At 47.9% G+C, this 16,084-nt stretch overlaps 1 protein-coding gene across 6 annotated transcripts in view; it reads right to left on the bottom strand.

The window, feature by feature from the left end:
* The window catches only part of KATNIP (katanin interacting protein), a 171,920-nt gene that overhangs the window by 69,713 nt on the left and 86,123 nt on the right, over positions 1 to 16,084 (bottom strand). For all 6 annotated transcript variants that reach the window (XM_072942824.1, XM_072942823.1, XM_072942822.1 and 3 more), the window contains one exon: positions 12,621 to 12,752. In XM_072942824.1, coding sequence (XP_072798925.1) covers positions 12,621 to 12,752 — 132 coding nt within the window. The remainder of the gene's footprint in view (positions 1 to 12,620; positions 12,753 to 16,084) is intronic.

Genomic DNA, 16,084 nt, shown 5'->3' with positions numbered 1-16,084 from the left:
GGTTCAAATAGCAACACCAAGAATGCCTTTGGAAAGAGAGGGAGGGGAACACAGGGCAGCTCAACTGGCTGGCGTCCAGTATAGCCAGGCACTGAGTTGATGGGGGCTGTGGGTTTTTATGGGAAGCTAAGCTAAAATGAGGGGACACCAATTTCTGCCAGACACCCAGGAGAGGGGCTTTGAATGTGAATGGCCAGAGCCTGGGACAGGCACTCTGAGTGCCTGAGACTAAATGCAGCGGAGCCCCTGCCCAGCTCTAGCCAATGCCTGTCAGAGAGGGTTATGCTCCCAGCGCTGCCAATTTTTGTGTTCATAGAAAAGCTAGAACCTGAAATTTATATGAAATCCCCCTGAATTTTATTTGTTCATAAAGTATTCCAGTTTTTAAGAAATGCGGAGGCCAACAGAACCCAAGGGCTGGTCTAATACAGGCCACAGCAAGTCCAAGCTGCTCCCCCAGGAAAGTCAAGGGCACCCAGAGGAACCCTTGTGTGCCTTCAGATGGCTGCCCGGCCTGGGCGATCACAGCAGTGGGTCATTCCCTGACTGTGATGGACTCTTGCCGCTGCTCCAGTGCTGCTCCTGGGGACAGGAGTGTAAGGCCCTGCCGGCAACATGCCCCGGGGGTTTTCTGTTCTCCCCAGTCAAGGCTGCTTTAACTCTCCTTGTTTTTCCCTTTCCTCATCAGCTAAGAGGCCTGGCTCTGCAAGTCCAGGGGTGAGAAGGTGAGAGTTGAAAGAGCTGGTTTCACAAGCTGATGGGGGTGAGGATCCTCATTGTTATGGGAACACAGTGGGTCAAGGGGTGGTGAGGCCACTGAAATCTTCCTCACTCAGGTCCCTGCAGCACCTGGGCGGACAGGAAAAGGGCATGAATGGAAAGAGGAGGTCTTGAGCTCCCCTGGAGCTGGAACTTAGGAATCCCGAAATACCAGCACAGCTTCACCCCAAGGGTAGCTGAAACACAGGGGCTCCTGCCAGGCAACGGTGTTAATTACCCAGGCTCGTGACTGCAACTGTCACCGCGCTATGAGGTGAGATGCTGGTCTGGGTGTGGGGGTACAGAGGTGGCTGGAACAGGCACACCATGTCCTCACAGACCTCACAGTCCAGCGCAGAGACAGACGCGGATCAGTCAGGTGCACACAGGACAGGACGGTGGTGGGTGACAGGGGCTAGGGAGGAAAACCAAGCAGGGTACAGTCTGGAGATGACAGGAGATGAAGGACACTATTTCAGATGCTCGGTTAGGGAAGGTGACATCTGAGTGGAGACCTGGAGGCGGTGAGCCTTGTGAACACCCATATGGGGAGGCCGTTCCAGGCCAAGGGAGCAGCAGGTGCCAAGGCCCTGAGGTAGGTGGAGCTTGGCACAGTGAGGAAGGGCAGGGGGCCTGGACTCGGGGAGTGAGGTGAAGCTTGGCAGGGCAGCGAGGGCCGAGAGGTCTCTTCTCGGTTCTCAAGGGGCCTCAAGGCCACGTAAGACCTATAGGCCTCAGGCGGCTTCAGGAGGCCACGCCCACCTCGTTTACTTAGGGTTCCCAGGATTGCGATCTTTGTCAAATGAATGGATGGAAAATGATTTCAATCCTGAACCTTGTCAGTCTTGGTAGTTGTGCATATCATTAAAATACATTATTTCCTCCACCATCTGTCGTAAAGCAGAACTGAGAAATTCAATGCCCTTTCAGATCCTAGAGCAGATCCTATAAATAAAGGGACTAAGATCTAGCGTAAAGCTAAACACATGTGCTAGCACTCTGACACTGGGGGTACAAACCCCAGCACTGGTGCAAGGCTCGGGCAGCCCCAGAACACGCAGAACCTGAGATTCATATGCCCCTTCTGCATTTCCTGCATAGAGCGCTTACAAAGTCAAAAAGAGCTGCTGCGTGGTGACCCCTGCCTTTTTACTGCCACCATGTGAGCAAGAGCCCTTTCCTTTCATGCTTCAGTGGGCTGGGGCTGGGACGGAACAGAGCATCCAAGATAACACTCTGTCCTCGGCTGCTACAACCCTACACTCACCTCTTCTTGGAAGAGGACAACCAGGAAGCATTTTCTTCCATTGGGGGCCAGTTCTGCCTGCACAAACCCTTCTGCCCCAAGCATCTTTCATTGGGGAGGGAATACTCACAAATCAACATGATCATAGGGTCCTGCTTGTGCCCTTTGAGTCAGATTATGCTAAAACGTTGCTTTGAAAAATTAAATCAGCCTTTCTCCGAGTGAAGGTCAGCACCGCAGCCCTACTGCCCGAGACGTCCCCACCCACGGTTTCCCAGAAACGCCTAAACATGGTGGCCGTGTCCTCCTGAATCACATCTCTGCCGCCTGGCTGTATTTTCTGTGTGTTTCCTCCACGGCACGCGAGGTTGCTGCCTTTTAACTCTTTTTGAAGTTCTCCAGGCTCGCTTGGGTGAGCTGTTTCTGCACCAGCCTGAGCACCACGTGAGGGTGGATTTACTCTAAACACAGATCTGGAGAACTGTGGATTTATTCACACAATGAATCGGTGCCACCAGTAAAAGCCAAATGGTACATTTTAATGTATCCCAAACTGTTCTTTTCTGGTGTAAAACCACCCCTCTTCTGTTAACTTCACTTTCTCTTTGTTTCACCAAGCCTTGGCTTTCTTGCAGAAAAATGAAAACAGCATATCAATTCAGGAAATTTACCATGAATACAGCACATGTCACAAAGAAGATATGATGACATGGGGCTGTTGGTTGGCTCACCAGCCAGGCGGCTGGCTTGTCCCACCTGTCAGCTGTGACTCGAGAAGCTCAAATTCAGAGCCTTAGCAAAACGACCCCTTCCCACGTGCCAGGGGCCTCTGAGGTCACCCGGGAATCCACTGAAATGGCAAAACATTAAATCTGAGACTCACAAGGGTCTAGCTTAGAGAACACAGGCCAGCAACATACAGGCTCAAGCCAGCCTGCAGACTGTGCTGTGTGACTTTTACTATTTTTTTTAAAATTGGAGACAGATGCCAAGATTTAAATTAAAACAAAACAAAACAAAAACAAACCCCCAGAAATCCACCTGAAAATTGGGATTCCCAGCATTTCTCGAAAAATATAGGATCTGGCAGCCCTCTGCTGGCATTCCCAGGCGGCAATCATGAGCTGGGGAGCAGCGCCCCCTGCAGACAGGGCATAAGTCCTCCAGTTTCCACAGTGCCCACCCTGCTCCTGGTCATCACTGTCAGCCTGGAAACTGCATGATCTTGTGCAGCGAAAAGTCCAGGGAAATAGCTGACTTAGCCCTCTCTTGTCTTGAGCTGCTCTTAACTTGCATCTAAAATCCACCCAGGAGGTGCGAAGGGGGCTGCATGTGGGGCCAGCAGCCAACACCTGAGTGAGTCCTCCTATGCCTTCATACGCTTCAACCTGGCTCAGCCTCATCAGGCTACATGCTTCCCACAGTGTAGGAGACCTTGACAAATGTTCACAGATCCCTCCCGCTTGCAAGGTGTCATGTCGCACTGTGACGCCACAGCATCAACCATCAAGAGGTGAACGGAGTCTATTCTCTGGCGGGGCTTGGCCTAATGACTTTCTTTGGCCAAAAGATCCTTAGCGGTCATGACCAAGCAGAGCCTTAAGAAAGCGCTTACACGCTGAGGCGTGTCCTCTCTTGCTGCCTGGAGACCACCAGGCGGTGGACAATGAGACCACGTGGAACAGAGATGAGTTGTCCCAGCCAAGGTCCTCAGGCCAATGGGCCCGCCAGACACTGAGTGAGGCCGTGTGAGACCACCCAGCCAGGCACCCTTGAGCTCACTGTGGAACCAGCCAGCCCACCCACAGTAATAATAAAAGCATTGTTGCTTTAAGCCACCACAGCGTGGGGTGGATTATTAGGCAGCAAGAGATAGCTGATACACTTGGCTTGTCAAGGCCTGTGCTCTTCTCATCTCTACAGCTTGTCTGGGGGCCTCTCCATGGCCAGGTGCTGTCTGTAATCCTTAACACTCAGCCTGCTGCTGCTGCCTCTTCCTGAGCCCAGGAATGCACATGATTTTTAATGATTTTCAAGGAAGGGAGTCAGCCCCCTTCTCCCCATCCCTGACTAAATGACTTCTACTCTTTTCTCTTGCATATTACAGTCCTTTGCTTCACACTCAGCCTCTGAAGAATTCGTAGCAAAATTTTTATATGAAATGAGTAGTGGCTGCTTTTGCCTTCCCAGCGACCTTGACTGTCATGGCATCCAGGTTTTCCTTCAGGGATCCACCTCTTCTCCGCGCTTCACAGTCCACATGGTTTGGATGGATCTGGCTCTGACCCCACTCCTGGCCCTGCCTGGGCCCAGGAGCACAGGTGCCTCTCCCTGACTGCAGAGGCTGGAGATCGGTTGAGGGGAGACCTGGTGCTTGGACTCTGCCAGAACTATTAGGAGAGAAGCAGATTCTTTCCCCTGGGCTTGTTAAGTCGGTATAAGGGAGCCTGGGGCCACCAGAGACCATCTCTGGGTCATGTGTGAGACTACAGATGTGGTTCTCAAAGTGTGGTCCCTGGAGCAGTAATAGCAGTATCACCTGGGAACTTGTTAGGAATTAAAACATTTAGGCTCTACCCTGAAGCAGTGAATTAGAAACTGCAGCTGGGGGGCCAACAATGTTTGAATTTTCTTTGCAAATAACTCAGATGCATGTTCAAGTTTGAGACCCACTGGACTAGAGGAAAGTAGAGTTAAATGACGAAGAAACAGCTTGCTTGTGATTGCATCATCTGAGCACCTGGATCCCACCATGCCTGAAGCCAAATCTATAGTCCTTGACTTTTCAGGTCTGTGAGCAATACGTTTTCCTTTGTTGCTTCAACCAATTTGGATTTCTGTCACTTGCTATTAATAATGAACACTGACTAATATGTTATGAAACTCTGGACTTTGGCAGAATGGTCTTTCTGCTGCAGGTTTTCTTGACAGAAATGCTAAGTGTAGGGCTGTCAGGGTCCTCTAAATCACTCATGCTGAGGGGTGTTACTTTATTTCCATGGTTGGCAGCTTGTCTAGGAAAAGCAGTTCAGATATATCACTTCCCTAGAGCACTCTGACAACTTGGACAGTAAACTTTCTGCATTAAAGACTAATGTTCTTTCATCCTCAGCAAGACAACAGGCCTCTGGAAGTTTCCTGGAAGGCTTATTGATAGAGACCAAAGTAATCCAGGACATAAGGCCCTTTCATTAGCACCAGGGACAATTATAGTGCCAGAGAGGAATTACCCTCTCGTGGAGTTGCATCATATGTCCATTTAATTGACACAAAGTCAATTTTATGACCTTGGGCAAAGATAAAAGCGCAAGGAGAGATGTAACTCTTTTAAGAGTGCAGGCAATAGGTTACACATCTGGTAATGGCAGACCAGCTAATCCAGACCAATCCTTCCTTGGAATACAGCTAGAAAACTTGGACCAAATAGTGTGGTAAAAATCTGTTTGAAAAAAGAAATCTGTTTGAAGGCATGGAAAGTGAACAGGGCTGTGAAGGGTTATAGGCAGGAGAAGAGAAACCCAGAGAGGTGAACCCAGCACCTGGGAAGTGTTTCCCCTCAAAGTGCTGCTGATTCTAAGAGCTCCTGGAAGGCTGACAAACTGAACAGAGCTGTTGACAGACTCGGGGTTACAGTCTGAGAGTCAGGGTGACCCAGAAGCAGCCAGGAGTGAAGGGCACAGAAAGGTTAACAATTTAGGCAAATCTAAATTACTCTTGACTATTTTAATAATAATAATATAATAATAATAATGTCTAATGAGGTTTATGATCTACAGAGAATTAAAATGCATGACAATAATAGCATTTAAATTGGGAAGGGAGTAAATGGAGTTACAGAGTTGTAAGTTCTCCACTGAATGAGAAGCGGTAAACTTGCTAATTTAAAGTAGACTCAAATAAGTCAAGAATGCATGTTGCAATCTCTGGTAATGACTAAAAGAATAATAAAAGAATGTATAACTAACAAGCTAATAGAGAAGAAAAAAGAGGAATAACACAAAGCAATCAGTTCAGAATAGGGCAAGAAAGAAGAGAAAGAGGCACATAAAACAGGCGGAACAAATAAAAAGCAAACAATAAGATGGCAGATTTAAACTCAAATATATCAGCAATTACATTAAATGTAAATGGACTAAATGTGCCCATTAAAACACATAGATTGTTAGAGGATAAAAATAAAAACCAATTACATGCTGTTTACAAGAGACAAACCTCAATGCAAGGATGCAGAAAGTTTGAAAATTAAAGGATGAAAAAAGATACACCACATAAACACTAACCAAAAAAAGCAGGTTGACTTTAAGGCAAAAGCATTATTTTAGAGCAAAGAAGAGACACATGGTGATAAAATGTTCAATTCATCAGGAAGATATAAAAAGGCTGATTTTCTATGTCCCCCCAAAAGACATTCCCCCCTTAGTAAAGCATCTAAGGAGTCCAGATTCTTCTGGGAAGAGGGTGAGCTGGTTTGATTCCTCTGTCCTCTTAGGAAGTCTCAGGGTCCTGTGTCTCTGGCTGTATGAACATTCTAGTGACCTCAGGATCATGCCAGTGCTTAAAACACATCTTCCCTACAACCCACACCCTAAAGAAAGCCATCTGCTTCATTCAGAGCTGGGCCAAGAAGCTGTGATTGTTTCTGCCCTGGGGGAGCAATGACTCTCTTGGGCTTAAGGAAAGATGATACGTCTACAGGGGGTTTTCTAGCTAGAACTACACAGGCTACATTTGATCATCATTTTGAGGGATTTCCAAGGGTAACATTAGCCACTTGCACTTTGTTTGACCTATAGCACCTCATCCCCATATGACATGTGGCTCCAGTGTAATCCCACTTCAGTGTGAGGGTGGTGACAGTGCCATGGTTTTCAACTTTCTTCACATTTGGCTTGTGTAGGAACCACGTATATTTAACAGATAAAGGCTGAGCTCCAAACCTGTTCAAAATGAGGATTCCACCACTTCAAACAGTGTCTTCTTTAAGGGGACCAATGGGACAAACTAAGAACCAAGTGCCAGGACAGTTGGTAATCTGATTTTTATCGGATGGACCCAGTGACACACATTGTTTATATGAATGCATGCTTCTTTGCTGTGGTGGCTGGGAAGCTCAGAGTCACAAGTGGTACCCCCTCTGGCATTCATTTGTTCACCCCCTGGCACCATCTTATTGTTCCCACTCTTGTTTTCTCTTCCCCCTCATTTCCTCACATATTTGTTCAAGTCTTCTTGTACCACATGATTTGTTAGAACATGTCAGAACTTCTTGGAGAAAGGAAGATTACAAGTTAGTGAATTAAGCTCTTCTCCAAATGCTGTACATGAAGGCGTGTGTGACGGGTTGACTTGGAGTCCTAATGCCCTGGTACCTGTGAATGTGATTTTATTTGGAAATAGGGTAGGTACAGATGATCGAGTTAAGATGAGCTCATTAGGGTGGGCCTCCATCCAATATGACCAGTGTTCTTATAAATAGGGAGAACTTGGACACAGAGACAGATGTGCGCAGAGGAAAGCACCATGTGGAGGTGGGAGGTACGTTGCCACAAGACAAGGGACTACCAGAAGCTAGGAGAGAAGCCTGGAGCAGGTTCAACACTACTGCCTTCAGAAGGAACAAGGCCCTGCTGACACCTTGATCTTGGACTCTCCAGCCTCCCGAAATGTGAGACAATAACTTCCTATTGTTTAAGCCAATCAGATCGTGGCTCTTGTTGCAGCAGCCCCCAGGAAACGAATACAGGATTCCAAATGATTTTAGTTGCTACCTGATTTAACTTTTAAAATATTAACAGTCATATATTTGTATTAAAGAACATTAGAAAAAAACAGAACAAGTGACTCAAGCCTGTAGTTTTTAGGTATGTCACTGCTTAGGACTGGGCTGATGTGGGTTTGTCGCAAGCAAATAGCAGTTTAGTTGACACATGAGGGGCCATGCAGTGGAGTGATTAAGAACAGATACCCTGTGGCCAGGTTTTTGAACACTTGGCTTTACCGCTTACCAGCTGTATGACCTTGGACAGATTCCTTAACCTCTCTGTGCCTTGGTTTCCTCTTTATAATGGTGTTGATAATAGCAGTACCTACTACACAGGGTTGTCTGGAAGATTAAAGGCAAGATTACAAGTGTGGTACAAAACACAGCATGGGAGCTCATTCAGGGCTTGGTTAGTGCTGGCTCTTCATTTTATTACCCAGATATGGAAATATCTAGCCACTGTGGCCGGCACATGAAAGAGGCAGGTCCCAATGACCCCAGAAGGGCAACTTCAAAGGATGCTTGACCATCATGCTGCTCCTGCTGTACCAGAGGCTCTGGAAGGTTCCTGCACAGTGGCACACTACTGTGTTTCATGTCTTTTAACAACTTGTTTTGGAAGAATTGTCTGAAAAGCCATTTTTAATTTGTCACATAGGGCGAACACCAGCAGTGCAGACTGGAGTGGGCCCCACACAGGCCTCTTTCTAGGCTCTGGCTGTTGCCCAAAAGCCTCCAGGAATCAGTTTGGTCCTAACTCTGCCCACTGGATTCTGACTTTTCGTGGCAGTGGGATGCGGACAGTTCCCCTGATTGCAGGCTCTGTTTGGCTGCAGTGCCGGGGTCATTCCCTGCTAAGGCAGGACGTAAGTCAGAGGCCTCTGCCCTCCTGCAGGGGACTTAGCACTGTGTGGCTTGTCCAGATACAGATCCCGGCTCTGGGATCTCTGCTGCTCTCCCCTCACTCCCTAGGCTCCAGCCTTCTTCCCAATTCTTGAGCCAACTGAGAAGCTCTTTCCTACCTCAGGAACTTTGCACAGGCTTTCTCCTCTACTGAGGGTTCGTCCTTCACATCCAGGTCTCAGCTCATCTCCCTTCCTCGGAAAGTCCTCCTCTAACCACTCTGCCCTGCCACCACTCAGTTGTCACCACCCCATCTTCGTGTCTGTTATCTATTTCTGCCCATGAAAATAAACACCATGAGAGCAGGAACAATGGTTCAGCTCGGGCCTGGACTGGAGCAGGCACATAGTAGGTGCTCAGTACACAGCGCACCTCCCCAGGATGCTCACTGCTGGCCCCCTGACGGCTGCCTCGATTTTCTGGACAGAAAAACCAACAGCTGTAACACTGTCTGAGTCACAGTCAAGCTTGCCAGGACCTACACCCAGGTGCCTACAAAGCCACCTCTGTGGCCAGCCAGCCCCAGAAAAGCAACCTGGCAGAGCACAGGCCTGAGAGCCTGGGAGTGAACCCTGGCTTTGCTGCCCTGTCTGTTACTTTCAGCAAGTAACTTCCATGTTCTCAGCCTCGGTTTCCTCATCTGTGAAATGGGAGATGGGGGTAACAGCATCCATAAGGGAATTCCTCAAGTGTGCTGCCTGGCAGCCACTCTCTCTGCCTCTGGTGATAGCATCAGTGTCTCCTTCCCAGAACCACCCCTGACCTAGGCCAGGTAATGGGGAGCAGCTCCAAGACTTTGCTGGCAGTTGTGGGACCAGTTCCAGCTGATCCTGACCAAGAATTTGCTCTGAGCTGGGTGCTCCTCTAAGCAGCCTATCCATCCAGCCCTTTAATCCTTACAGAGACCCCTGGAGGTGAATATTATTCCTATCCCTATTTGGCAGATGGGAGGATAGGCTCAGATAGGTTAAGTAACCTGCCCAAGGTCACGGAGCTAGAGGGAGGAAGGGCAGAATTTGTACCAGGCAGTCAGACTGTAGTCCACCATGCTTCCTGCCAGAGTTGTTAGGCAGGTGGGCTGGCAGCCCAGAGCTGCTGCTGGCTGTCTCAGCAGCCCTAAGAGCTTATCTGAGAATGAAGGGCACAAAGGAGAAAGCGGAGCCAAGAGGTGGAGAGAGGCAGACTGCTGATAGACTTTAATCACTGGGATCCGGCTGTGCCCAAAGATCACACCACTTTCGAACTTTCAGTTACATGGGTTGATGGAGACACTCTCCCTTCAATCCACTCTCTTTATCACTTGCTGTCTAAAATGCCTTGTCTTGTAAACAACTAACAAAATTCATCAAATTGTACATCTGAAATATGTGTAGTTTACTGTACAGGAACCAAACCACAATAAAGGTGTTAGAAAAATTTAAAAAAATAAAAAAATAAAATGCCTTGTGTTGTATTAGTACAGTCTTTTCTCCCTGTCGGGTTTGGGGTTTGATAAGGGTTAATCAGAGAACGCCTGCGCGCTACTGCCCACAGTCCCCAGCCAGACCTGCACCTGCAGGTCTGCATCAGGGCTCCACTGGTACCCAGAGCCAGAGTGCTAGAGGGTCAACACCCCAGGAACAGTCGGCAACCCGTGACCACAGAGGGTGGGTCCCTCATTCACCCTGGGGCGGGAAGCAGTGGTCAAATGCCAGGGTTCTGCTCAGCACTGCCCCCTGAGCTCTCCAGCCAGGTAACTCACCGCTTGCCCAGTGAACTTGCTTGGTGATAAAGCCAGTTTTAGCACCTTCCTTTCCTGTCCCCTCCCAGGGACCACCTCCCAACTAAATTACTTGTTCTTGCATCCTTATTTCAGAGTCAGGTTCTGAGGAATCCAAACAAAGACAATATTTACATAGCAGGGAGCAAATGCGCAGGAAGTGGAAGCGGTTGTTGTCACTTCCTCCTCCTCCTCCCATCTGCCCTGAGCTGCTGGGAAGAGAGCTGTAAGCCTCAGGCCTCATGCTTGGAGTTCGTTGGTCCAGGTCTGAGAACAGTGACTGTTTGGAGGAGGCATTGGTTCCCACCATCAGGTCCCCTGGCCTGGCCCTGTGGGAAACAGTCCCTCCAGCTTGTCCGTCAACATGGGTGGAACATCATGGTCACCAAGGTCAGGACCCCTGACCTCTTGTGTAAGAAGGCTGGCTGGCTGGGGCTGGATTTTACCCCGGGGAATCTCAGGGTTTCAAATTCTTGGGATGCCAGAATACCTTGAGCTCTTTGAGGTCCTTTGGGCCACAGTAATCAGAAGCAAGCTGCCCCCAGAGGGTCACTCCAGCCACTGGTTTGGATCCAAGGCATCAGGCTGAGACAATTCATCTGCTGCCTCCATGTGTGCAGTCTGCTGGTTAAGGACACAGTAGTGGAGTTGCTCCACCAGTGTTTGAGGCCTAGATCTGCTGCTTTCCAGCTGTGTGAGTCACTTGCTCTGTGCCTCAGTGCCTCATCTGAGAAGTGGGCACAAGCCAGACCCCATCTCAAAGGCTGATGATAAGGATTATAATTTACTTGCATATATAAATTACATATATAACTTACTTATATATAGATAAGTAAATTTCATATAGAATTAGCATGTATGTAAACTATGTAATACACATAAGTAAATTATAATAAAAGCTTACAATAGAATTAGCATGTATGTAAACTATGTAATACACATAAGTAAATTATAATAAAAGCTTACAATGGTGCTTACCGTGCTGGTTCACGGTAAGTACTCAATCAATGGACCCTCTCATTTCATTAGTAGAGTGGCAGACTGACCTTTCACCATAAACTCTCGTAACTTTAATTTGTTAATTAAAACTTTTTTTTAATCTTTTAATTGAAATATAGTCGATTTACAATGTTGTGTTAGTTTCTGGTAGTGTTAGTTTCATAGTGATTCAGTATTCCTTTTCATATTCTTTTTCATTATAGGTTGTACAAGATATTGAATATAGTTCCCTGTGCTATACAGTAGGACCTTGTTGTTTATCTATTTTATATATAGTACTTAGTATCTGCAAATCCTGAATTCCTGATTTATCCCTCCACACCCCCCAACTTTGGTAACCGTAAGTTTGTTTTCTATGTCTATGGGTCTGTCTCTGTTCTATAAATAAGTTCATTTGTGTCATTTTTTTTAGATTCCATATATAAGTGATATCATATGATTGTACCTTTAGAATTTAGTACCACTTGCATGTATTATTACCCATATAAAGTAAGCAAGTTAATTTAAAAGTTGAAACAAAAATAAAATAAATTTTCAATTATTACCACATCTTGTTATAGAAACAGGAAGTCCTGTGATTTTATGTGTCCACTTGACTGGGCCATGGGGAGCCCAGATACTTGGTCAAACATTATTCTAGGTGTTTCCGAGAAAGTGTTTTTGGATGAGAGTAACTTTTTAATTGATAGAAGAAATCAGATTTGCCCTCCATAGTATAGGTGGGCCCCACTTAATCAGTCGAAGGCCTGCATGAAACAGAAAGACTGATCCTCCCCTGGGTAAGAGAGAATCCTCCAGCGGACTAACTCCGGACTTCACCTGCAACATTGGCCCTTCGAATTGGAACACTGACTTTCCCTCAGTCCCTGAACTGCTGACCTATCCTGCAGATTGGACTTCCCAGTTTCCATAACTGCATGAGCCAATTCCTGATAATAAATATATTCTCTCTACATATACACACACACACATACACATGCACACATCCTATTAATAATGGACTTTATATACATATATATGTATATAGGCCTATTGGTTCTGTTTCTCTGGAGACCTCTAATAATACATTTGCCAAAGGTCAGCTCAGGTCCTGGAGAGGAGGGTAACAACGCAAGGACTCTTCCATCACGGCACCCCACTGAGAGTCATCCCAGCCCAGCCCCAGCCCCGCTCAGGGGCCCCAGAACTCTTACTTGAGCATGCCCTCTCCTGGTCTGGGAACACGGTTGGGGGCTGGGGATTCAGATTTGGCTCAGGTTTGCTGGGAATGAAGACCTCAGCATTGTCCTTCCGCTTAGCAGACAAATTCCTTTCCTTTTTCTTACCTGTTAAAAAAGAAACCCAACTGTTTATATGTGAAACACTGAGTGCAAGCAGAGCTAGGACACTCTGCTCCAGCAACTGTTAATTTGTGCGTCCACTTCTGCATTCAACAAATATTTACTGAGCCCCTGCTCTGTGCCAGGCCCCATGCTAGTTTGGGATTAGAGGTGTAAATAATGCTGACAACAAAACAAGTTTGCTGAGAGCCATGATGAGCCAAGCACCATATTTTGGTAAATAAATGAATTATTCTAGGACACACACAGGTTCTCAAATTTGAACATTTCTGAAGAGGGACAAGTCTTATCATCGATAGGGTGTTGGACTTCATTGGCAGCATGGTACATAAAATAACGGTGCAACAAAGGATATTCTGGAGTTGGAAAAGCATAGTAGAACATATTTGCTGCCCTTGAGGGACTCAGCCTAGCCAAGGATAAGGAATGGTTGAATGGATACGAGAGCGGGGCTGGAACAGAAGGTTTCTGGTAACAGGATCAGAAGGAGGATACAGTTTGGAGGATGGGGCTGACAGGGGTGCAGCCAACAGTGAAGAAAGCCCTTCCAGATGACTGGGATGTTGCTGAGGGGTATTGCAGACAAAGGGAACAGTGTGTGTGTAGGCTTGAGGGATGCAATGAATATGGCAGGTGAGTGGCTAAGGTCTGGATGGCGGTAAGTTAAGCCAGACAGTGAAGGGACCCCAGGCCAGGATTTATAGTCAATGTTTCCCAAAGAAGGGTGCCTGGACCACTGGTGGGACAGGAGATGATCCCAGGTGCTACAGGGGCAGATGCGTTTTAAGCAACTGTCTAACTTAATGTGTACAGAAAAAAAAAAGCAACTAGCATATCAAACCTTAGTTTCACGAATATTACTGCTTGGAACAATCTGAGAATTAGGAATGAAAAGAAAGAAGGAGGAAGGAAGGAAGGGGAAGGAGGGAGGTGGCACTGGGGTAGGTCCTGGGCACACACCATCTCATGTATTTCCCCAGCCAGCCTCGTGGGTGGAGGGTAGGCAGAATACTGGACCTCAAAAACAGCCACATTCTAATTCCCAGAACCTGTGACTGTGTTAAGCTACAAGACCAAGGGGAATTAGCTGTGCTAATCAGCTGACCTTAAACTAGGAAAATGATCTTGGACCCACTGTAATCATGAGGGTCCTTAAAAGTGGAAGAGGAACAGTTTGAGTTCGGGATGATGAAAACCTTTTGGACATAGACAGTGGTGATGGTTATCCAGCAGTGTGAGTGTACTTAATGACACTAGATTGTCTCTTAAAAATGGTGAAAACGGTAAATTCTATGTTATGTTTATTTTACCTCAATAAAATACAAACACACACAGGGAAAAGAGGAGGGTCAAAGGGAGGTGGGACTACAGAAGAAAGGCACAGAGAGATGCAATGTTGCTGGCTTTGAAGATGGAGGAAGGGGGCCAGGACCCAAGGAATGCAGCAGCCTCTAGCAGGTGGAAAAGGCCAGGAAGCAGATTTTCCCCCAAAGCCTCAGTAAGGAACACAGCCTTGCTGACAGAGTGATTTTAGCCCAGTGAGGCTCACGTCAAACTTCTGACCCATGACTCAGCCCTCCCCTTTCCACTGGAAAAATAACTCCTGTCTTTCTCTGTGCCACTCATTCATTGCCCCTTACTCACAAGAAGGACAAAGGTGGGGGTAGGAGGCCATCAGGGCTCATCTCAGCCCCTCCTCCTTTCCTCTTCCAGGGGGAGCTGATCTCAGGTCACACGGCCTCCCTTCCACCATGCCGAGGCCATCAGCAGTCCAGCTCTGCCTGCTTCTAGGGGACAGGTTCTGTCTACTGCAGAGGGGCAGTACTGACCAGCCACCAATCCAGCTCTTCCCAGTGGGAAAGGTGATCATTTGCTCACTTTCTCTCAGAGTCCCACAGCCACCTCTCGTTGTTTCACAGCTTCGAAGGGGAAACAGAGAGGAGTGGGATGACTCATAGGCTCCTCAAAGCCCAGCGATCGCTTTGTAACTTCATCTGGTTCATTTATTTAATTGAATGATTAAGATCTCAGGATCTGGGCTCAGACTGCTTGGAGATTCAATTCCATTCTGCCCCCTTCTAGCTGTGTGACCTTGGGCAGGTTCTTTGACCTCTCTGTGCTTCAGATTCCCCATCAGTAAAACAAGTACAATGACTAGGACTTCCCTTGGGGGTGTGGTGAGGATTAAATGAGGGACTTCCTGTAAAGCCCAGGGAATAGAGCTTGACACAGGTTACTAGGAACTCAGTGACGACAACTGTTATTTTTTATGGGTTTATGTGCTTATTGTCTGTTTTCCCTGCTACGATTAAGTGAAGGAGGAGAACGATTGGGCCCATCTTGTCCCAGCACAGTGCCTGGGGCAGGATCCGTGCCCAGTGAGTGAATGAAGGAACAGCCCAGAACCAAGCACACCTTTTCCGGTTAGGGCTACCTGTTCCTGAGTAAATGCTCAGGATTAGTTCAGAACTTCAGTCCCATGCTGGGGTCTGGGAAGACCTTATAACAGGCCCCTCGGCCTCCCGCCTGCTCCTCTTGGCGGGAGCCTGTGTCCTGCTGTGGCTAAGAAGCCAGCCCGAGGCTGCGGATGAAAGGGGCAGCTGAGCGTGGCAGTAGGAAGCAGGCATGCCGCCCCCCACGGATCACATACTGGGCCGCCCCCGCCCACCCATGGCAGACATCACTGCGATCAAGGCAAGGCCTGCCAAACAATCTAATCATTAAAAACTGTAAAATGGCAAGAGAGAGGAGTTCTCCCTTTTCACTTTATGCCCTGGGATCTCTCAAACTGTGCCTGGGGACCGGGGCCTGGTTCTTCACACCCAGAAATGACTGTCTTGTCTCTGGCATGTGCCTGTCTTGTTCCTGGCAGAGCTCGTAGGCCGGAGCAGGAGAAAGGCAACTGGAGAGTGAGACGAGTGCCATGATGATGCTATGGGGCAGAGGAGGCACCAACCTAGCTGGCTGGGCTGGCAGTGCCAAGGAGGCTTCCTGGAGGAAGCAGTCTCCGAGCTGAGCCTTGAGGGAAAAGCACAGAGCCAGGTTTTGTGGGTCAGAGTGGAGGGGAGAGGCGAAGTGGTGATCGAGGTGGAGGGAAGAGCCCGAGCAAGGAGGTGAGAGAACACGGGGAGAGCACGGCTGAGGGACGGGACACTCTCTTCCCTGGAGCCGCCAACCGCCGGGTGTAGACTTTCCAGAGCTGCCTGTTATTACTGTCCCCCCAAGACTCACGTGTTCAAGTCCTAACCTCCAGTACCTCAGAATGTGGCTTCATTTGGAGATGGGGTCTCTAGAGAGGCAGTGAAGGTAAGACGAGG

This window comes from Vicugna pacos, chromosome 18, assembly GCF_048564905.1.
Source record: "Vicugna pacos chromosome 18, VicPac4, whole genome shotgun sequence".
Classification (NCBI taxonomy): domain Eukaryota; kingdom Metazoa; phylum Chordata; class Mammalia; order Artiodactyla; family Camelidae; genus Vicugna; species Vicugna pacos.
Note: the sequence above shows the minus strand (reverse complement) of the source record. Positions and strands in the feature narration are given on the sequence as shown.